This window comes from Poecilia reticulata, linkage group LG22 (assembly GCF_000633615.1).
Source record: "Poecilia reticulata strain Guanapo linkage group LG22, Guppy_female_1.0+MT, whole genome shotgun sequence".
Classification (NCBI taxonomy): Eukaryota; Metazoa; Chordata; class Actinopteri; order Cyprinodontiformes; family Poeciliidae; genus Poecilia; species Poecilia reticulata.
In genome coordinates this window covers 12,246,152-12,268,906 of record NC_024352.1, presented here as the reverse complement: position 1 = coordinate 12,268,906, position 22,755 = coordinate 12,246,152, and the positions used below count along the sequence as shown (strand labels likewise).

Genomic DNA, 22,755 nt, shown 5'->3' with positions numbered 1-22,755 from the left:
TGTGAACACATCTATTTGCACTAGGCCTGAAATCCTTTCAGAAAGACGCTGGAGGAAGTACCAGCACTTGTTAAAAATGTTTCATGTTGGGGGGGGGGGGGTAAAAATACAGCTGTGTAGAAACTAAGAGTGCCACCCATCGTTCTTTTTAAGATTAAACGGTTTTAAAATTACAATTAGGAAGCTGCAAGAGGAGTGTCTGCAGAATGACTTTTAATGAACACAATAACTGCAAAAAGGTATGATTTTCTGCTTAATAAGCAATTAAAGATTTCTGCTATGATGTACTGTATGTTTATATATTTTTACACAGGTCTATGTATCAAAAAACAAAATATCATTAAATATATGTCATACATAGAATTAGAACTTGTAATATATACGCTATGTTACTTTTAGTACAGGCACTAAGGTAAAACAAGACAAGTCTATTTATATTTGTCATTCGTACACAAGGTAATTCAGAGTTCTTTATGGTAGAAGAAAGCAGCAAAGAAAATAAATGCATTAGAAGAATAAGTAAAGAGTTAGCATGGCCTATAAAAAACAAGAAATGCTCATTTAAAAGCCAAGACATTTAAAGAAGCTAACAGTTTGTTCTATGGACTTAAACCTCATTGAAGTTAATTGAGTGCTGAACCTTCGTCCACTTTCTGAAATCATGGAGACACTTCATCTTAAAAGGACTGTGGTCATGTGATGCTACACACCTAATAATAAAATGTTGTGCATCAGCACATGCATAGTAAGAAATTTCTCTGCACTGTAAAATATGAGCTAGATGCAGAGATATTGAATAAAAAGGGCCTTAGTCACAAGATAACTTGAGATTTTGCACAGTAACAGAAAATTCAAATCAGTATAACTGTAAAGAAAAAAAATCCTTTCAGTTTCTAAGTATGTGATTATGACTTGATATTTTTTGGTTTAAATCTTTGAGGAGTTAAATCACGCAGCTGTTGTCATACATTGAGTATCTTATAGCGACCCATGCCTACTTGGAATCCTAAGCTAAAAGCCTCCCAACATGAATAATAGTATAGTCTGCTATTTCTACTCAATTCTAGATTTTGATTTTTAAACTTTAGGATTTCCATGCTTTTCTTTTTATAATTACTTAGCAAAATTCAATCCCTTTAAGAAAACGCAGTCTCTAAGAAGTTGTCAGTAATACATAGTTTATAAGCTTTAGAGTGTAAATCCCACAGCTGATGCCTTCAGTTCCACTGTCGGCTTCAGACTGCCCTCCTGACACTCTGCCAGCCTAAATATAGACTGACAGCTCCGTGATGTCACTGAAGGAGCCTGACCGGCGGGCTGGTGTGGGGTCTGAGTGTGTTTGTGTGAAGCTGGTGGCGGGGAGTGGAGTGCGGAGTGATTAATGAGGGCTGGAATGTACAATGTAAACAAACCCGACCTCTCCGTCACCTTTCATTCACAAAAGCAGCTCAGCTGACTTCTATTTTTTATTTTTTTTGCTCTGCTTAACCACCCAACCATCCCCCCCACTAACACCACCACCAACACCACCACCGGATTATGTCACTAGCTGACACACATGCAGGCCCCTACACATACACACTTATCCCCCCTCTCTTCTGCCGGCTTTTTTTTTTCTCCAGCTAAATGTGGGGCAGAGGGCACTTGAGTTCACACTCCTCTCCACCTCTCTCTTCCATCTTTCTACATCGCGGATCGTTCTGCTCTTGAAGAATGACAAACCTCTTAACCTTGGCTAACCCCTTGACTGTTTCCCTCTCCGCCATGCGGGCATGCATGTGCATATTCATTGGTTTGACACCGGGATAGCCCACAAAGAGCTCACTGACCCATCTTTGCCCTCTTTTCTTACCTCTGCTCATCATCATGGGACACCATCTACCCCTCTGTCTGTCTCTCCTCCTATCTGTCTCCTGTGATTTAGAGGCAGGGGGTATTATTGAATAATTCAGAATTAGCATGAATTTTTAAAGCCAAAGTCTTACGGGGGGCATTTTTTCCTAAGGACACATGGTTCAGGGAGAGGCCACTGAGGTTCTTCCAGGAAATTTAAAAAAAACAACTTTTTACTCTAAATGCTCATTAGGATACTTTCATAATCCCTGAGTGTCTTTGTCATCTTTTAGCTGCACCGGTTTCTGCTTTTCATTCAGTCTGGGAATTTGTGTCACTTGGTTTTATCTGGTTGTGAGGGGGCTCTTTGTGTGCAGGGCTTTTGTAGCATAACACTCATAAAATTTCCCAGTCATTTGAACAGAAAATTTCACAAAAGTGAGGTTTCAGAAGAGAATAGCACACTAATCCAGTTTTAACCCCTGTACCGATCTAATGTTAAGAGCTTTTTGTTCTCAGTTAAGGCTTTAACATAGCAGGTTCTCTGCAGCTTTTCACTCATGTTCAGTGGATGTGTTTGTGAACTATCTGCCCCAATTTGATTCTAAAGTTAAACCTTTCTGTAATTTTGCCTTCAAACATGGCCCTCAATAAGATCCTCATCGACTATGAGCATTCAACATTTTTTACAATTTGTCAATTTACAAACTTACATTTTACATAATTTAAGTTGTAAGTGATCACTTGCAATTCTGAAGTGGAATGAGAAGAATAGATGGCTTTCTTTCTTTTCCTTCTTTTTTTCTTAATACAAAATCTGAAAAGCGAAGCTTTCATTTTTATGCAGTCTCAGAGAATTGGAAGCAGCTATCACTGCAAATGCATGCAAGTCTTTGAGGATTCTTCTTTGTAAAATAACTTCAAGGGGGAGTATTATGTGTTTTCCAGGAACATAGTGCCATTTTCTAGCACAGTTAAGTAACTGTTACTTTCAGTTGTTATAAAAAGACTGTAAATTTCAAACCAAACAAAAAATTGACTTTTCAATTTGAAATTGGGCCTCTGTCTCGATAAAAAAAAAGACTCCTGCTCTTTCCAGCTCTCTTCCTTCAGCATGACATCACAAAGTTACTCCATTAAAGCATTTACAACATTCTTAGAAGCATTCAACTGAGAGGTAGTTTGTATGATCAGCTCAGAAAATGCGCATCTTCAACAGATGTTTGCTAATTGCTGCGGGCGCTAGTCTGCAGGATCTAAGAGTCACGGGGGAGGGGTTCTCTGTGAGGCAGAAACTTAGCTGGGAGACTGCACCATACTGTCCCTTTAAACAAATTACCTTAACAATTACTTTCTATGCACATGACTAAATAATAATCCTATCAACAGTTCTTTCACTTGAATATTGAATCTCTGCAGCTTCTCCAGCGTTAATATGAGCCTCTTTTCTGCTTCTTTGATTAATGACTCCTTAGTTTATGATTTTGTCCATGTCATGGTAGGTTTTCAAGTGTGCCCTACTGCCATCACTTGATTAGATTAATTGAACAGTGCTGACTGAGACATTCAAACCTTTGGATACTTTTTCATAAACTTCTGCACAACTTTATCTCTGTTTTGAACCCTGATCTTTACAATACCTTTTTTTGTTCTCACGTTTCTCAAACAAGCATTTGAGACCCTCTCAAAACTGCTGGAGTTTAAATAAGGACTCAATTTACACAGATAGCCTATCTTTGCTAATTAGCTGTGCTTTGAAGACAATTGGTTTAGGGGTGATGTTGTAGAGGGGGCTGAGTTTGATTATTTTCAGAGTTTTATTATATTTAAAAGCATGGGAAGAATCATGTATTCCTTTCCTTGTATTTGGACAAATGTGGAACAGTTTAATGAATATATTTGCGAGGCACTGTAAAAGATCTTCTGCATTGAAATAAGTAATGGGCTACTATTATGGCCACAAGTGGCCAATATCCTTCTCCTCTCATTGCTGAGCCTGTTCTTCCATCCTCCCCTCCTTCATCTCTTCAGCATTGCCTCCGTTTCCATCCTCTCTGCCCTTATGTGGCACATTTGCCAAGGCTCAGTTCTCATGTCGGGCATCACTCTGAGTGCTTTGGACATAAGCCCAAAGTTATCTCCCTAATACAGCACCTTGCTGCGATAAAATCCCACTTTGACTGCTCTAACTCAAACCAGCTTTGAGATCGCGCAGAGGACCTCGAGAAGCCCTGCGGTCTCAATGCACAACAGTTTTTATTTTTTCTTCTTTTTTTTAAAGAGAGAACTTAGGGAATCCTTCAGATTTAGTAATAATGCCTTTCTTGTCTCTCAGCCAACTCAGGTGGCTCACTCCAAGGTCCACAAACGCCCCAGTCATCCGGCAGCAGCTCTACAGCAGAGGCAGCAGGCGACCTGAAACCACCCACACCTGCCACCACCCCGCTGGGACAAGTCACTCCACTGCCCCCCAACAGGTACCACACAGACACATTCAGCTGCTGGCGCTGCTGCCAGCTGGAACCTCTTTTACTGATTCAGTCACTTAAGCATTATTTATTTACATCTAACTGGTTGTTATTTTTTTTCTGTAAAATCAGAGGCAATCAACATAAAAAGCATCCACAAAATAGTGTATTAATTGGAGATGCACTGATCATAGATTTTCCAAATGCTTATACCAATTTTAGCCAATTTTGATTTCTATTTTAAAACTACAACAGTTGAATACTTGTTATCCCCTGTCTGGATAGATCTAAAAATTGAACTGTCCTAACAATGAATGTTTATAGAAAAACAAAACTGGATCGCTGCAGTAACACCCTCAACTTCCTAATGTCTACCAAAGGCAAACTCATCTTTGTAGAAATTTGAATCCAGTGATCAAAATGCTGTTTTAATTCTTGAAGCTTTTTACACTTGTCATGCTTTCTAATTTTATTTTAACACCTCATTGTTACTGAACATGGCTAACTGAGTCTTTCTGATTTGACTCAATAACAACTTCAACACTAAAAATTGTTGTCAGTGTGACTTTGCAGTGCTGATGTATATCGTGACCATAACATCAGGAGCAAAAAAATCGACCAATTCCAGTCACTGCCTGATTTCTCTGTTAGTAATTTAGCATCTGAATCTATACAAGTTTAGTTATTCCCTTTGACGAGGTAGAATTAAAATAAATGTAAAAGTTAAGATACATCCTGCTTGTGCATGCTTATGTTATACGTAGGCATCTGTAGTTTTCTGTTTATTTTCCCTCATCAGGTCTGATTTTAATTATAAACCTTAAGCTGCCTGCAGCAACTGAGAGGAGAGTTAATGTTATAAGTTTGCTTTCTTTGTGACTTCATGTAAGAAGTGTTATACAGCTCTAAAAAGTGTTATCTAACCATAACAATGCCATATTTGGACATTTTTCTTCATGATAATTTGAGCTTTGCACATTTATTTTGCAGCGGTTAAAACAGACACAGTTGTAAATATAAAATAAAATATAAATAACACCTTAAGCTAAAAAAAATGTATTTAATTTTCTAGTCAGGTCTGTAATTTGTCACTGTTACAATAATTTGTATCATTCCATACATGCATGTGTTATTCATTCAAACGTAGAAGTTATTTTCCTCTAAAATGAAAGAAATTCCAGTCCCACAGAGTCCATCCTGTATACCTTCTTTGTGATTTTTGTTTTTCTTATTTGTCCAGGAGCAGTGTAAGCGTACAGGACCCCTTCTCGGAGGTGAGCGACCCGGCCTTTCAGAAGCGGACGAGCAGCCTGCCCCCCTCAGCTCCATACCAGCAGGCCCTCGGCATGCCTGACATGATGATGAGGATGCAGTACGACGCCAAGGACCCCTTCGCGGGGATGAGGAAGAGTAAGCAGAGCGCACACTGTGACACCCAATTCACCAAAAAGTCAATGCCAGAACTTGTTTATTCATTTTCGGAATTTTTCTTACACCTTTTTTTTATGTTTGGTTTTGCTATTTTGACAAAAAAGAAAAAAAATTAAAAGTTTCTTAGATTTTGCTTAGATAGATGGAAAATGAATGTAAAACAAGTTCATAATTTGAAACGTGATCCTGAAGCTGTCTGCAAACTTGCACGCCTCTCTCACCACATGACTCATGTGTTCTGAAGCCATTGTTCTTTCATCTGCTTTGTTGGTCTAATTTATTGTCAAATAACCATGTTGCCTCAGATCAAGATAGATGTGTGTGTGTGTGTGTGTGTGCGTGTGCGTGTGTGTGTGTGTTTTATTAAAACTGTGAAAGAAGATGGAAGCTGTTCGTTACACCACACATCCCTTCATCAAAAACACAACAGATCGTCTCATCTTCTCGTAGCTTAGCCTTCGTCTCATCCTTATTCCTCCCATCCTTTTAATCGCCATTTTTTTTCCTTCCCCCAACCTTTCATCCCTCGCATCCCGCTGAGATGCACCTGTTTTGACCGAGCTGTGTATTTTAGTTTTCAGAACAAACAGTAGTTTTTCCCCTGAAAGAAACTGCATCTCCTCTGAAAGATGGGGAGAATGGAGTGTGAATGAATAATATGGTGGATTGCAGCTGCTTAACAACATTTAGCTTCAGAACAATAGGGCTAATAAGAACGAGTGAAGAGCATTCAAAGAGAGTTGCTGCCATCTGGTGGGAGATTGAAGATACAGTCAATTAATTTACGATAACTTGCTTTTTGCTTTATTCTCTTGCAGTGGCAGGAGCTGATCCATATATACCAAGCCAGATGTCCAGTGGTGGTATGCAGGACTTGTACAGCCGGCCTCCATCAGGTCTGAGCATGAGCCAGCGGTCCCAGTATCCCTATGGGCCGGGCTATGACCGGAGGTAACATGCATACAGATGTTAGCTAACTACAGTGTTGGTCAGAAGTTCACATGCAGTCACCTTTCGTTTTTAGTGTGGAAGGATCATAGCACAAACTACGTAATGATGTTAAAAAGCGAGAATTGGGTACATGTGTCTGAATTTATTATGGGCTTTATTTAATCCAAATAGTCAAAATCATACAGGCTCAAATATATACATACTATCACATTGATATGTAGGTAAATATCAGAGACATAATGGATATTGGACTGAGCTTTTCAGTAAAACAAGTTTGTTTTCTGCCAACTGTTAAGCATCGTCTGTAAAATCTCCATAGTGTTTAGTCTCTTAATGTTTACTTTTTTTTTAAATTCTGTTTTAAAAACCAAATTTGATTTGTGTTGTTGTGTTCAGTATCCGGTTGAAAAACTCAAGTGTGATTTTTATTTTTTATTTTTCATCTGATCAATGTTCAAACAAAACCCAGGAACCACCACAGAGTGCTGAATACTGAAATACTGAACTTTCTTTCAATGCATTGAAGCTGTTTGTATTCTAACATAATAGCAAATCTAAGGAGTTCAAACATGCAATTAAAAGCTCAAAAATAATTCCACCCTGAAGAAGATTATATGCAAAGTTAAGTCATGTCTATTAATCATGCCTGTTTATGTTTTAGACCTGACCATATGATGGGGATGGAGGGAACCATGGGTCCGCCTGGAAGTCAGAATAACATGGGACACTCTAATAGTGAAGGCAACATGTATTCTCCTAGCAGATACTCCTCACAGCAGAGGTCAGCTCTCCTTTTTTACATTTACCAGCTTCTCCTGCTTTTTAGTCTTACATAGTACTGGAGGATTTACTGGCTGTTAATAGGTGAGCAATTTGTTTTATCTCCTGCATTTCAGACATGACGGTTATGGTCAGCAGTATCCCAGCATGCCGTATGGCATGCATCCATCTGGGATGTACCCACAGCAACAGGTGAGACACGGCAGTGGTAGCTTCTCTTTCAAATTTAAGTAACTCTTTTTATTCCCCCTAACATTTGATATTGCATTAAAAGATGGCCAAATAAAACTTTGCAGTAAAAGGCTGGACAGTTTTAACAAGAAAGGTTTGGAGTATGCCTTATGAATAATTAATGTGATGTTATGAAATACTGGATAATGTATTTTATTTTGTGTGTTTATGTTGATTTCGATAGTCTAAACTTAGGATCTGAAAAGAAAAAAAATTTTTGATGACAAGCTTTGGTACTTAGGACACATAATATAATTAGAATTTTTGCTGTCGCCGTTCCCATGTTTTGAGTAACCTGTTTGCATTGCGTATTATTATTTACTCAGGGCTACAAACGACAGTTGGATGGAATGTATGGTCCCCCACCCAAAAGACACGAGAGTGACATGTACGCTATGCAGTACACCAACCAGCAGCCGGATGTGTACAATCACTACAGTGGTGGGTACTCAGGCCCTGAACACAGACCCATCCAAGGACAGTTCCCTTACCCGTACCATCGTGACCGAATGGCCCCATCGGGCCAGAGCCAGCACAGTATGATGGGTGGGGGCCCTGCTTCTAACCATGCTCCTGAGGGACCCAACATGTGGCCTTCAAGAACAGACCTCAGCTATTCCTACCACAGCAGACAGGGGCCACCATCGCAAATGCAGCCGTATGGCTCTATTTGTAGAGATGACATTGACGGTCGCTCCGCGCATGACCATTGGCACCGTCAGCCTCCCTACATATCATCATCAGGTGGCATGGCCCCCATGTCTTCACGTCACTCATCTTATTCCAATTCTCCAACCATGGCCAACCATCTGCCTCGAGCGCCCAGCCCAGGGGCCTTCCAGCGTTCAATGGAATCTCGAATGTCACCCAGTAAAGCCCCTTTCATGTCTCCCATGAAGATGCCTAAGCCAGGGATGGTCATGATGGGCTCACAAGGCAGCGGACCAAATGGTCAGTTTCCTCCTAACCTGAGAAGGGACCTGAACTACCCTCCAGGGTCAGTCGAAGCCACAATGCCAGCTCTAAAGCCAAGACGCAAGCTAACATCAAAGGACTGTGGTAAATTTCATCAATTGTTGGATGAGTATCATTTCTGTTTTTGATGATTTTCTTGATTATTGTAGTAAACCAGGATAACCACACTGGTTGTTGTTCTTTAATTTGCACTGTTGTGATCCCAGGAACACCTGAAGCCTGGCGCGTAATGATGTCTCTCAAGTCTGGCCTGCTGGCAGAAAGCACTTGGGCATTAGACACCATTAACATCCTGCTATATGATGACAGCACAGTGGCTTCCTTCAACCTTTCCCAGGTAAAAACGTCAAATCTAGATATTTGATTTCTGATAAAGCTTTGACCTTGCTGATGTGCTTCACCATTATCATTTTTGTTATTTAGTTTAAATTCCAAAAGAGAATTTAAAAATTCCACACATGTAGATTCACAACATGAAGTCTCCGCCTTGTAGCAGAAAATGTAGATTCTTACCATAACCTTAAAATTTCCATTTCCATATTCAAATTCAGCTGCTTCTATGATTGTTACAAGATAAATTGAGTATAAATGTTAAAATCTTGAAAGCAAAACATTTGCTTTAAACTGTCCAACCTTCCTGTTATTGTTGAACTTTTCTCTCTCTATTGGTCTCTCACAGCCTAAATTAACAACAAATGTGTCACTGAAAATTACAAATTTCATCTTTATATTAGGGTAGAATAATGCATTTGTCCTGTACAGCAGAAACAAAAACACTTTAAGGTGAGAGATCTGTCTTCTTTTTGATACTGATCTCATTTTATCTTTCTTTGACCAGTTGCCAGGATTCCTTGAGCTAGTTGTGGAGTACTTTCGCCGCTGCCTGATTGAGATTTTTGGAATCTTGGAAGAATTTGAGGTTCGGACAATGATTCCCAAAAGCAACCTAGATTGTGATTCTACCCAGAAAGAGAATGCTACCCTTGAGAAGGAAACTGACTCTGCAAACCTATCAGGATCCGAATTATCCTCAGCAACAGAAATGCAGGAGAGGCAAACAGGAGTTATCAAGGAGGAAATGTCACCTGTCACTGAAGAGCAGGCTGAGGTGCCGGAAAAAAAGCAGGATCCTGATATGACCAAGAAAAAGGAAAACAGTAATAAAGGACAAGTGGAAAAAGGACTGAAAGAAGTGGAAGAAAAAGAAACTAAAAAAGGTTGTGTGGATGAGCCTCCTGCAGAAACAGAATCTAAGCCTAAACAGGCCAGTAAATATGATAAACTCCCCATTAAGATTGTGCACAAAGATGACCTGATTGAAGACATAACTGAGCGCTTGGGTTATGTCACTGAGTTTGACAGTGGGCTGCTACACTGGCAGGCAGGTGGAGGTGATTCCACTGCACACATTCAGACGCACTTTGAACTGCGGAGTGATCCGCCAGCCAGGAGGGGTAACAAAACATTGAATGAGAACAAACCGGAAAATAAGATGGAAGGGGAAGATAGCAAAACACTGAAACACGTTACCGCCACTATTGATGACGTTCTGTGCGCCAGGGTTGATGCCCTGTCGTACGCCCATCCTGCTCGATCTTTGCCATCTTACCCCTTCAGGGTGCATCCAGACGGGGAGGATGACCACATTACCCTTCTGGAGGACGAGCCCCGCTGCCTGGATGAGGCTCCGCTCTGCACAACCTCCTCCTGGCAGGACTCACTCTCCAAGAGGTGCCTTTGTGTTTCCAACATCGTGCGAAGTCTGTCCTTTATCCCTGGGAATGACAGTGAAATGTCTCACCATCCTGCGCTCGTTCTTCTTTTGGGCCGGCTGCTTTTGTTACACCATGTTCACCCAGAGAGAAACAGGTCAGCACCGACCTACCAGAGGGACGAACAACAGGAGCGGGGACTGTCAAGTAGCAAAGAGGAGTGGTGGTGGGAGTGCCTGAGTTTGCTCAGGGAGAATGCCATGGTCACGCTTTCCAACATTGCAGGACACCTTGATCTCTCAACCTATTCAGACACCATCTGCCTCCCAATCCTGGACGGCCTTCTACACTGGATGGTTTGTCCTTCAGCTGAAGCGCAAGACCCCTTTCCGTCAACATCCCCACACTCCCAACTCACTCCCCAGAGGCTGGTGCTGGAGTGCCTCTGTAAGCTCAGCATCCAAGATGGCAATGTGGACCTCCTGCTAGCCACGCCACCTTTCAGCAGACAGGAAAAATTATTTGCAGTCCTGGTGCGATATGTTGGTCAGAGGAAGGCACAGGTGTACAGAGAAATGGCGGTTGCTGTTCTCTCACACCTGGCACAGGGAGACCCCACCGCAGCGCGTGCCATCGCCTTGCAGAAGGCTAGCGTGGGTAACCTGGTAACCTTCTTGGAGGACGGCGTCAGTATGGCGCAGTATCAACAGCACCCTCACAATTTGCTGCACATAGGACACCCTCCAATGGACCCTCCCAGTGTAAACATGATGTGCCGAGCAGCTAAAGGACTGTTGGCCATGGCTAAAGTGGAGGAGAACAAGAAAGAGTTTGTACTGTATGAAAGCAGATTATTAGACATCTCCATTTCCTCAATGCTCAATACGGGGGTGGTTGCCATCGTTTGCCAAGTTCTCTTTCACTTAGGGAAATTATGACAGGACTTAGATTGCAGACAGTAAGACTAAAGAGATATCTCTGTGGTTTTCTATTTTTATTTATCAAAATGACAGAAAATGTTTGTGGGGTTTTTTAAAAGAAAAAAAGAAATATCTGCATTATTGTGTCTATATGTATAACTTCTGAGCCCTGTTAGAAATAAAGTGGGCTTGGGACTTGAAAGCTCATTTTAATACAAATATTTAATACCTGCTGGTGATGGATGGTTACGTTTTTGTTTTGTTCTCGTTTACTTTTCAGCCAAAAGCTGCCGCCAGATTTTGGTACTGAATAGTCCGTTCCTTTGAAGTTAATGAGCTGTTTTTCAGTTTTATAAATATGAACATGCTCATCAACATTTTTGTTGATGGAGAGTATTTATTTAAGATGTGACACTGTACAGTTTGAACATTTTTTTGCCAACAGTTGGGTGGAGAAAGGACCGGGGTAAAAGTAAAACATGGACTTTTTAAATGAAAATGTTTTTGTCTCCATCGCTGGAAGATAAATTGTGCAATAGGACCAGAACGAGTTGTCCCTTCTCTTTTTTTTTTTTTGAAAAACAGGAGGATGTGAAACTTCAAGTAGCTGCAGTGTGTGCTTTGGGCCATGTGGAGGCAGCATTGCACCAGCCAATCAACAAAAGAGCTTAGCGACTGTCAAAAACACACTTTCTAATTTATCAATCATAGCCTCAATGACTGTCACTGACGATCTTTCTGTTTACCCAAACACGTGTGTTATGTCTGTATTTTTCATCAATGTGTATTTAAAACTTTGTGCAATGAACGCACATGACTCTTTCAGTCTCTATCGTGCATCATAGCAGATGGGAGTTTCAGACTATTATAACAAATTCTTTTATTGATGTTAAAATTTCATAATGTTATTATACATATTTTGTTTATTGGGTCAAATATTTGAACATCCCAGATGTACCCGATGTTTCAATGTAAAAAAAAGAAAAAAGAAAAAAAACATTGTATGCATTGTATTATAGCTGAGAAAACAATCGCTTTGGTAATTAAAATGTGGAAGTGCCAGGTGAGAGGATAACTACTGCTACATGGAAAAAAAAAACATATTTCTTTTTGTTACAGTTCTCCATTCATGTTAATGGGCATATTTTTTTAAACTCTACATACTTCTCTGAAACAGACATGTGAAAAGAACCGTCAGAAATGTCCTGAGAGCTCATTGTAAAATTTGCCTTTTTTCGTATGACTCCTTGTCTTTTTCTTCCGTAAACACATTTATACTCTGTGCTGCACATGTCACAAATAAATGTACGATAAACATCGTTAAGCACTGGAGAAGTTGCATTATGTCCTGACAATCTTAGGCCAATAAACAAACATCAACTGCTTATTCAGATGTCCTTTATTTACTTTTTTTTCATGAGATTTATCAAGATAACAAGTGATTTTTAAAATAAAGGTGCTAAGAAGCATGTAGGCAAATTTTTACAGATTAAATATAAAGCTCATATAATAAACTCCTAGGTTTGGGATTTTATGCAACAAGCACATAATAGTGTGCATATGTGAAACAGAAGAGAAACAATATATTTAGATTTTTTTCCCCATTTAAAAAAAATCCAAAGATATAATGAAAAAAACTAGGGAATACAAGATTTTCTATGGATGTTTAAATACACGTATGAAGATTTCCATCCGTAATGACAGGCCAATATGGTCATATCAAATATTGAGTGGAGGGGGAGATATAAATTCACAACAAACATTTTATATTTATTTGTAAAAAAAAAACAAAAAACTTTGTTTTGGTCTATCGCATAAGATCCCCATAAAATACATTGAAGTTTAAAGATGCAACATGACATGTAACAGACTTTGATTACAGTATTTCAAGGTAAAAAAAAAACATCTCTTAAAATTTGTTGAATAATTTATTAATGACTTGTTTTGTTATTTTTTTAAGGACACAAACTTGAATTCAATTGTGTAATTTGTGTTACTTTTCTCAAGTCCTTTTCTCATCAAACACAGCACCATTCTTTTCTCAGTCTGTATCTTCTAAAAACTAAACGGTGATTTAAGTATAAATTTATAATTTTTATAATTATATTTTTATTGTGAAAAAGCAGAAGTTTTATTTATTGTGTCCTATTTGCACAAATGGGTCTGCTAGTGTCAACTCAGAAGTAATTCAACTGTCTGCTCTTCAGATAAGCTTAGCATCCTGAGTGATTAAAATAGTCATTTTGATCCTGTTATGTTATTGAGTTATTTTGACTTTAATTATAGCAGTTCATTCTAAATAGACATAAAATAAAATCATTTTGTTCAAAAGAAATCTAAAGCTATTGTGACACTTCTGTCACTTTCCTTTGTTCTGTTGTCAAGATTAATTTGCCTCTCTACTGAAATGGACATATGCAGTACATGGAAGTGGAAACAAAACAGCTATAAAACTTGTATTTAAACTATCAATGCTTCATTGCAGAAAAGTTGAGAAATTAACATTTTCTGATAAATTCTACAAATTCTTAGAGTAATGCCTAAGATTATCATGTTTCTTTTATTTTAAAGCAGATAAACGACTGTCCATGTAAACTTGTAATTCTTCCTCTTTATTAAACCAGATGACTCATTATGAAACACAGTCATGAGAAATACAGTATCTTGCAAAAATTGTAAAGTGAAAGAAAAAGGAGACTTTTCAAAACATTTCAGGAATAAAGCATGTAGTTTGTCAACCCATTTTACTGCTTTCCCCTTAAATATGTAAATGTAAACCATGTCTACTATAAAAATGATTGTGGCAGCATCATGTTGTTGAAATGGTTTTAATGGGCAGAGACATGGAAGCTGGTCAGAGTTGACAGATGAAGGTATTCAGACGATCCCTGGAGAAAACTTGCTTGAGGTTGCAAGAGACTTGAGATTGGATTGCAGGTTCACTTTCCAGCAGGACAGCACTAAAAATACAGCCAGTACTACTCTGCATGGTTTAGATCAAACTGTGTCAGGGAGTCAAAATCTAGATTGGAATATTGCTTTGCTTCTATGCAGTTTGAAGTATTTCACAAAAACGAATGATAAGAAAAAAAATTACCACTCTAGATGAGTAAAGCTGGTAAAACCATATGTATAAATACAGCTTCATACAGCCCAATAAATAATTCTTATTAGTGTTTTCACATCCTTTTCCTTCCACCACCTATGTAGTTATGTAGTAATCTGTTACATAAAATCCATATAAAACACATTGAAATTTGTGGGCATTGATGTAACAAAACGTGCTCAAGGAGAATGAACACTTTTGCGAGGCTGAGTATTTGTCGTGTTTTCTGTGTCTATATCTACCACTCTCACATTATCTTGACCTCTTTAATAATATTGCCCTTTGATCAAATTCTTTTAAATGAAAAACACAACTGTAAACACACTATTTCATTAGTTCAGAAAAACTGCTGCTATATTTTTTTTTTACGAAAAGTTTTAATTTTTCTTGGAAAGGTCGCTTGCTCTTCTTGTAATCAGACATCTTCATCTTTCCCTCTATTTGCCCAGGGAGATACAAGCATCATAACAAGCTCTATTTTAAGCTGCCTTTAATAATACTGTAACATTCGTGCTGTTGATAACACAAGCAATGTGAGGTCTCCTCTCAGGCTGAGCCTCGAACTATGAGTTTTAAAAACACTTGCAATCACTTATCCTCATTTAATCACATTTTACACACACAGAAAAATAAATCAAAGCCCATCTGAGAAGTGATTAACAGTGCGATCGATTCTTCACTGATGAAGAGAAAGAAATGATGGATGTGCTTCCAGGCATCTTTTGGCACTATCTGTAGTGTTGTCACTTGTTTGTAACTGCACCTAAAAAAACAAGGATTGTGACATTTATTCTGTGTAAAGTGAGTTCCTGTGCTTTTTAGATAGTGTTGGTAGCCAACTACAGAATAAAAATACCCACCCTGCATTTGCTATGAAAAGCTGAGTCATGGAGCTCTGACAGGATGGATGTGGTGTCGTTTAGACTTGTCATTTTCCCGACCAGCCTACTGGGCTGCCGTGCATATAAAGTTAGATACCTGGGTATTTGATAAAAGCAAGATGTGTCTCATTTTTTCAATATTATGGGTGGTTTTAGTTATGGGTTTACCTAAATATGTCAAATTTCCAATCAGATGATGTTTATTTTACTGTGATGAGGCCTAAAAAATGTATTATGTTCCTACACTGAGTTTGATGCAAGTGCATGGGTTTTCCTGCTTCTGCCATGATCCTCACGCTGCTTAGCAAAGCCCACTCTAAAGACAACAGTGTAAAGGTTCAACAGACCATCAGTAGCCATTAAAGGCATCCAAAGCTTTCCTACAACCTAAGTGTTGTATTTGAAACTTCCTGGTTCACTTGCGCACTGCTGGAAACTCGACAAGTGTTTTTCTTAAAACAATTTCAAAGTAACTAAATTTTGTATTTGGTTCCGTTTCTTCATCCGTAACCGTTAAAAAAAATACAGCTGATTGTAAATATTTTAAACATTAAATTCCTAACATTTCTGGTTAACACACTGCAAGAGATTTACAATGTCATGGCCTAGTAGATTATATCACAGTACCTTCCAAAGATATATATGCAACAAACTTCAATATCTTTTACTGCCAATTATTGATTTTTTGTGATACATTTTCACAAAATAGCTTTTAATGGCGATACATAGAAGTAAAAGAATACATGGTTTTAACACTTTAATAACCCTTTTGATATTTGACACCCATAAATAAAGTCTAGTGCAACCAATTGCCATTGCATCATTTTTTACAAATTCAAATTTTAAAAGATAAATTTTGACTTTATAGATTTTAGAGAACCACCTTTTGCTGTTACTACAGCTTCAGGTGTTTTGATGTATGTCGAGGTATGATTCAGATTGGACTTTGACATTCCCCTCAGCATAATGCTGCTACCACCATGTTTAACAGTTAGAATGATTAATTCAGGCCACAGACTGTCAGCTGGGATAATAGCTGTACTTTTTTATGAAACCATTTCACTGTGGCTCTAGTGTAAGTTTAATATTGTTGGTCCAGTAGAAAGTCAGCTTTTGTTCTTTGTAAAGCTTTAGCAACCTCTTACAAGTTTTCTTTCAGGATTTTCCCTGTATTCAGCTCCATCCTTCCCCTAAAAGCTCTGACCAGTATCTGAACCTCCTCATCACATGATGATGCTGCCATAGGAGCAGAGATACTTTTTTTTTTGCATATTGACCAAAAGGTTTAAAGATTTTCTCATTATCAGATCACCTTCTTCCACAGTCTGTGCTCCTGACATTCCATAAAGAAGGTTGAATACAGATGAATACCATATGTTTCATTTTTATTGCAAAGAAATTGAAAATACATGCATCATTTTACTTCTACTTCAATTTAGTGTAACTAAACAGTACTTTGCAGCCTGTATTTGAACTCCAATAGCCTCTGAGTTTAGCATGCCTTTTGTATACCCTCAAATAACAAACATCAGAAAACAAAAGTAAAATGAGAAGGTTTTCCATCTCTGCAAGCTGGAACAACAAAGCTTTCTCAGATTAAATTAAAAAAAGCAACAAGGCTTCTTTACAGAGACAGGATAATTGCACAGCCATGGGAGAGAACGAGCAGGACTGCCTGGGCAACTTTGGAGAAAAATGAAGAGGTGGGCAAGTGTGTCTGTGTAGGTGTTAGGAAGGGGACGGAGAGCTCAGGGAATGTAGGCTGAGAAGGCAGTCGGAAGCTGGACAGGAAATTGATTCATTGGTAACCTAAAACTGGCATTTGAGTGGGGCACGAGTTGTGGTGGTAGCATCACTGCCTGTTTGTTTTCAGAGAAACGCCGTCAATATGACAAACACAGACTCCATTTACTGTACAATTTTCTTTCAGTAAATGTTGGTTTTGTCAGGTTTTAGTTATTTAATAATCTTTCTTCCTGTTGACCATCTGTTTCAAAGGACACTGCAGAAGAGGCGGAATAGAACAGGAATTAGCTCTCTCTCTCATACAGATAATTGACGGCGAACTCTTAAGCATCGCCTCATACAATATTTAACGTTTCCTGGGTTTGTTGTGAACATTTCAGGCTGCAGTGCGATTTATCAAAAATCCACACTATTATCTTGTGGTGACAGTGTTGAAATGTTTAGCCACATAATACATTATGTAGACTATTTTATCAAGGTTGATTTCTCTCACAGCGGTATACCATCATCTCTGCTTCTAATACAAATAATTAATGACTACTCACAGCAGAAAGACTTGAAACGAATATTCCAGTTCTGTTTTACGTCCTCTTTAAGATAGAAAGCCATGTGAAAAAATTATGACACCTGATGAAATATTCAGAGAATTGATTGTATTTTGCTGTCTCACCTGTTTCTTCTCATTTATATCTGGAAAGGAATCATTTAATTTAGGCCAAGCACCAAAAAGTGACCTTGTTTTACTCATTAAAAAGTTACTGATATAAACGTAAATTCTAACTGATGTTAAGCAAAATGTTAAAATACTCTACCCTCTATTAGCTAATATTACCGCCTCAGGTTGAAATAACGTCAGTGAGATTCTCCTTTAAGACATTTATTCCAAAAGATTAAAGTTTGGCTTGCATTCTGCCAAACTTTAAACTTAGAGGCACCTCCCATAAATGTTAAACATGTGCAGTTTCTTTCTGATTGCACAGGCATGCACTTTCATGTCAATAGCAGCTGGACTATACTGCAGGCTATAATTTTTCCATATGACTATAGTTCCAAGAAACAAATCTGAATTGGTTAAAATGGGTATAAGAAACGTAAAGCATCTGAGGAAAATACAATTAATTCAAAACCTAGTTTAGCAGCAATGTAAAAAGTTGCTTTTGGTTGGAAGCGCTGAGCAATAGCAGCTTCGTAAGGAGGTGAAGAAAATCAATATTTTCACATAATATCTTTCTCACAACTTACTCTCTTGACATGGTGACAGTTTTAACAAATATGTAAAAAAAACATATTTTTATAAATGCTATATACTGCAGGTTTCATTTTTTGCTATTTTAAATAAGCAAAAATATAAATAAATAAACAATTTACTATAAAAACAGGGTTGTTCTCTATCACTTGACAGTCGGAAAAAAACTTACAACACGTATGCAGTAGCTTACATGTGTGTTTTGTAAAATAAACATGTTTCCACCACACTTTACAACTGCTACTGCAAGGAGTAACCAGACTGAAATGCAAAATTGGCCTTACAAGTCATAACTGGGGTTAATTGAAGTTGATCCCACTCAAACTACTAGAGAAGGCATCCCATTTTTGATTTTTCCAACTGTACAACTGAAGCATCAGGTTTGGGTTTTAAAAAAATATATAGCAACTTGATCTCCAGCTTTCACAGCGGAGGATCCCCCGACCCCTTGAGTGGACCCTCTAGTGGTCTCCGCACCCCGTTTTGGGAAACCCTTAATCGGCGCTTCCTGTCTCTGCACCTTCATGACTTCAGCCCCAGCTGAAGGGGGAGGAGCAGGCGGTGGAGGCTCTTCTCTGCTCCCATGTTGATGTTTGTTTGCGAGGGTGGCATTGCCGTGTGTGGACGGGTTATTGACGGAGGGTTGTCGAGTGGCCTGGCAAGACGCTTTATTGAGGAAAGCTGCAACTTTGCCCTCACCCCTCCGAATACGAGGCTGAATAATGAGGATTTAAGATAATGTCTCATCGATTATTGCTATGAACCGCTTTGCCATATGGCTGCATGATCATGTTTGACTCGTCTCTCTTGATTGACTGCCAGTCCGGGATTTTGGAGCTCGTCTGAGGGCGCATTCTCTGGATTTTCCTTCCCCTTTCAAAAAAAAGATTTAAAAAAACGACGAAGTTCCCCCTCGGCGACGAGACCCTTTCCAACTCATTTGTTCACCTCTAAACTTCCAAAAATGGTCTTCTTCGCTTTGGCTCGAAACAAACCGGGATAACGACGGGAGAAGCTCCGCGACAACACCCCTACCAAGGACGGCCAGTGTTACTTTCCCCCCGGTAAGGCAGCGCTTCAGCGGGCAGACCAGACGAAAGCAGTCGGGATGCGACGCCTCGCTGCCTGTTTGTGATACATGGTTGACAGCACCGCTGAAAACTAGATTTAAACCTTCTTCTTCCTTGCTCACTTTCAGCGGGAAACACTAATGCCAAATAGTTAATTCAAAGCTTTTCGCTATATTTGAACGAACATGGTGCTAACATTTGAATGCACAGGCTTATATCAACTTAAATGTATCTCCTCAACTTGTTAGCCACGCTAGCCTGTTAGCGACACTTTATTTATTTAGTTAGATGAAACTAGCAATGTTCCCTGCTTGCAAAGGCAATATATACTTTAATTAGTGCTTTTGAGACTTGCTTGTTAGGTTTGCCTTTATTGTATTTACAAAAAATTATTACATTTAATGTCATGTGGCGAACTGAAAGCTACAATCGAAACGTTAAGGTTAGCAGAGGTATTTTTTAATAACAGGAAGTGCTGTACTCTCAAACTTTACTTCTATACCACCTTACAAGTTGAGCTAAACCGAACCTCTCTTCTCCGCAGAGGCTGTCCTGGCGCTGGATTTATTCAACTCCTTATTTTTTATTTTTATTTTTACTGTAATTGATGCATCTTGGGGAGTCCATGAGAGAGTGCGAGTACAGTCAAATCAGCACTCGCAGCTCCACGCCAATGGAGACCCCCTACAAGAAAAGGACCCCAAAGAGGAAGAAATGGGAGACCTTCCCAGGTCGGAATAAATTTTACTGTGATGGGAGGATTATGATGGCCAAACAGACGGGGGTTTTCTACCTCACCCTGGTCCTCATCCTTGTAACCTGTGGACTGTTTTTCACCTTTGAGTAAGTATTATTTGCTCACATCTGGTACTTGGTTGTGCAAGATGACAGTGTGGATTAGGGATTTCATCTCAAAGGCTCAGCTGCCAGAAGAGGAAGTTGTACACAAATCATTGCATGGGTCTGGAGTGAGCATGTTTCCCTTTATCTGACCTGCTTTAGGGAGATGTCAGTATAAACTGGTTGGAGATTAAAATATCTCATACGCCTTTTGTGCAAGAGGATTTTCATAAGAGCTGCATGTGGAAACTGCAACCAATGTGATGATATTTCAGTGTTTACAACCCAAAGAGCCATTTTCTCCCCCAGTCCAGCTGAAGCAAACTCATTTAGAGCCATTTCCTGATATTTTTTTTGGTTAATATCTACTCTATAAAATGTGTTGACATCTTTAAAGAACCACCTTTTTTATTTTAAGGTTTTAAAATGAAGAAAAACACAAAACCTTTTCTACTGTGGGATGTTTATTTGTCAGGAAAAATCAAATAGTTTCTAACCTAATGACAAGAAAATCATCTAAAATAATATGGATTATTTCTAAAAATCTGCATGAAGTTTAGTGCCATTGTGGAAGGTCCAAAAAGGCACTTGGGGCTCCAGAGCCAGAGGCAACATCTAAAAATGTTGGCCTATGTTGTTGCAGTTCATCACGGAAAAGTGGAACAAACTGAAATTTGAAACCAACAAAAAAACACATTCTGGCCATTGCTGACAGATTTATTGTACTTCATATCCTCTGGAATTATAAAATTTATGCAACTGTTTTTCTCTTAAATTAACATACAGTTATCAAGTTTGTCTAAACTAACTGAAAATAAGTTTTTCTATTCCTACTTGTACTGTTCCTCTAAATCAATCAATTGGAGGTGCCTAAACGCTTGCTCTCAGAAAGCATCACCTATTTCCACAAAGCTTCTCCTTGGATCAGCCCAACGCTCGTAAGAACGGATGTAAAGAGCATACTGAGAAGCGCTATTAATTATAACGTGCTGAGTGTCTGAAAGAGTTGGAGCTTTTTGGAGGGACAAAGACTAAATTTCAAGTTGTTTGATATGTACAGCATTTTAATAACGAAAGGAAATATAGTTACTTAATTGTGCTATAAAATGTGCCTAAAAAGTACAAAATACAGCGCCTTTAAGTATCGATAGTAGGCCACAAAGAGTTGAGAGAGTGCAGATGTTATCAGCGGTTAGACATTTGCTCAGACCTGTGCTATCTCAAGATTTTGTCTGTGACTAAGATAAAAAAAATTTTTTATTTATTTATTTATTTATAAAGCTCTTCTAAAACCAAAGTCCTGTTCAGGTGAAAAGGAAAATATTATATATTTTTTCTTCTTTTTGTGATGCATCTCCATGCTGAAATAAATGCTCAGAAAGCTGACCTTTCTGTATTAGTGCTACACGGGTTCGGTTAATTACATTCCCAGTGTCATTAAAAGAGCATTGTTCCTCTTTTACGCTGAAAACAATTGTTAATAAGCGTACAGTGTGTCCCTCTACATGCTACTCTCCCCCCAGATGTCCTCATCTTTCCACTGAGTGGACTGCATAAAGCAGTATGTGTATAAAGGCTGATGTGCTGCCATCGCTGGAGAGTCTGACAAGCGAGTGTGCATTCTTTCTCCGGTCGTTAGCCCATCAGTCTGTCATCTATCATGTCAGAAACCCCTTTCTATAGTAGATAAGAGTCCTGCTCTGTCATGAGAATTGTTGTGGAGTTGGTCGGTGTTTTCATCACGGCAAAGTGCTTCACAGCCAGAGGGTGTTTTATGGGGAAATATGTGCTGTGGTCGAAGCCTCCTGCACCCTGTCTGCACAGCAAAGACAGGCTATACTACATTACACTATATTTGTACCGACCTCCAATTTTTTTTTTAGATTTGCTCTGAAACCATGTGAATAAATTAGGTGCCCCCATTCATGATTTTTTTATTTTATTTTTTAGTTCGGACTTCGCCAAGTATGAACTTTAAATTTAAACTTACTTTTTTCTATATAGGCGTAGGGATGTAGTTTTGGAAAAGGTTTGTATCACAATTCTTTTGTACAAATAAATCATTGCATGTATCAACGGTGATGATGTTATTGTGCCAAAAGTGGAACCAATAGTTAAAGGGTTAATTTAGTCCCAATAAATAAAGTGGGTAACAAGTTTGCATATAAATCAGACTGTTAAATATTATCTAACTTGACGTTTTTGTTCCTGGCAGAGCGGGTGGAGGCCATTGATGGAGTCCAGATTTTTTTTTTAGATCATCTACTGCATATAGATCAAACCTCCATTACACTTTTTTACAAGCCGTGGAAAGCAAAAACAACTTTGATTTCATTATCTGTCCACGGAACGCCTGGCTGGCTAAGGATATGGTCTATACTTGGAATCTGATCAGAATTATGTTGCTTTAAGAAAAGAGCTACATGGAATAATCTCATTAGTGATTTGTTAAGCATAGCAGCTTGCAGTACTGTTAAAATAGGTTAGTCAGCTAAAAAAATCAAGAAGAGAATAATTTGTTCTTGGCATAATTCTGAACTTATAGATCAATAAATTGCAAGACAT

At 38.7% G+C, this 22,755-nt stretch overlaps 2 protein-coding genes across 10 annotated transcripts in view; both read left to right on the top strand.

Moving 5' to 3' along the window:
* LOC103458589 (AT-rich interactive domain-containing protein 1B-like) overlaps positions 1–12,688 on the top strand; it is a 199,298-nt gene extending 186,610 nt beyond the window's left edge. For all 6 annotated transcript variants that reach the window (XM_017302536.1, XM_017302539.1, XM_017302538.1 and 3 more), the window contains exons 14-21: positions 4,169–4,310; positions 5,542–5,711; positions 6,551–6,683; positions 7,345–7,464; positions 7,580–7,655; positions 8,021–8,753; positions 8,876–9,006; positions 9,508–12,688. In XM_017302536.1, the coding sequence (XP_017158025.1) occupies positions 4,169–4,310; positions 5,542–5,711; positions 6,551–6,683; positions 7,345–7,464; positions 7,580–7,655; positions 8,021–8,753; positions 8,876–9,006; positions 9,508–11,319 (3,317 nt within the window). In that variant the 3' untranslated portion in view covers positions 11,320–12,688. The remainder of the gene's footprint in view (positions 1–4,168; positions 4,311–5,541; positions 5,712–6,550; positions 6,684–7,344; positions 7,465–7,579; positions 7,656–8,020; positions 8,754–8,875; positions 9,007–9,507) is intronic.
* A 6,125-nt stretch (positions 12,689–18,813) lies between these two features.
* Positions 18,814–22,755, top strand: part of LOC103458587 (probable palmitoyltransferase ZDHHC14) — a 45,531-nt gene continuing 41,589 nt past the window's right edge. For 3 of the 4 annotated variants that reach the window (XM_008399504.2, XM_008399503.2, XM_017302592.1), the window contains exons 1-2: positions 18,815–19,344; positions 19,895–20,193. In XM_008399504.2, the coding sequence (XP_008397726.1) occupies positions 19,958–20,193 (236 nt within the window). In that variant the 5' untranslated portion in view covers positions 18,815–19,344; positions 19,895–19,957. Of the gene's footprint in view, positions 19,345–19,894; positions 20,194–22,755 lie in introns of all 4 variants that reach the window. The other variant, XM_017302591.1, reaches the window with a different exon arrangement.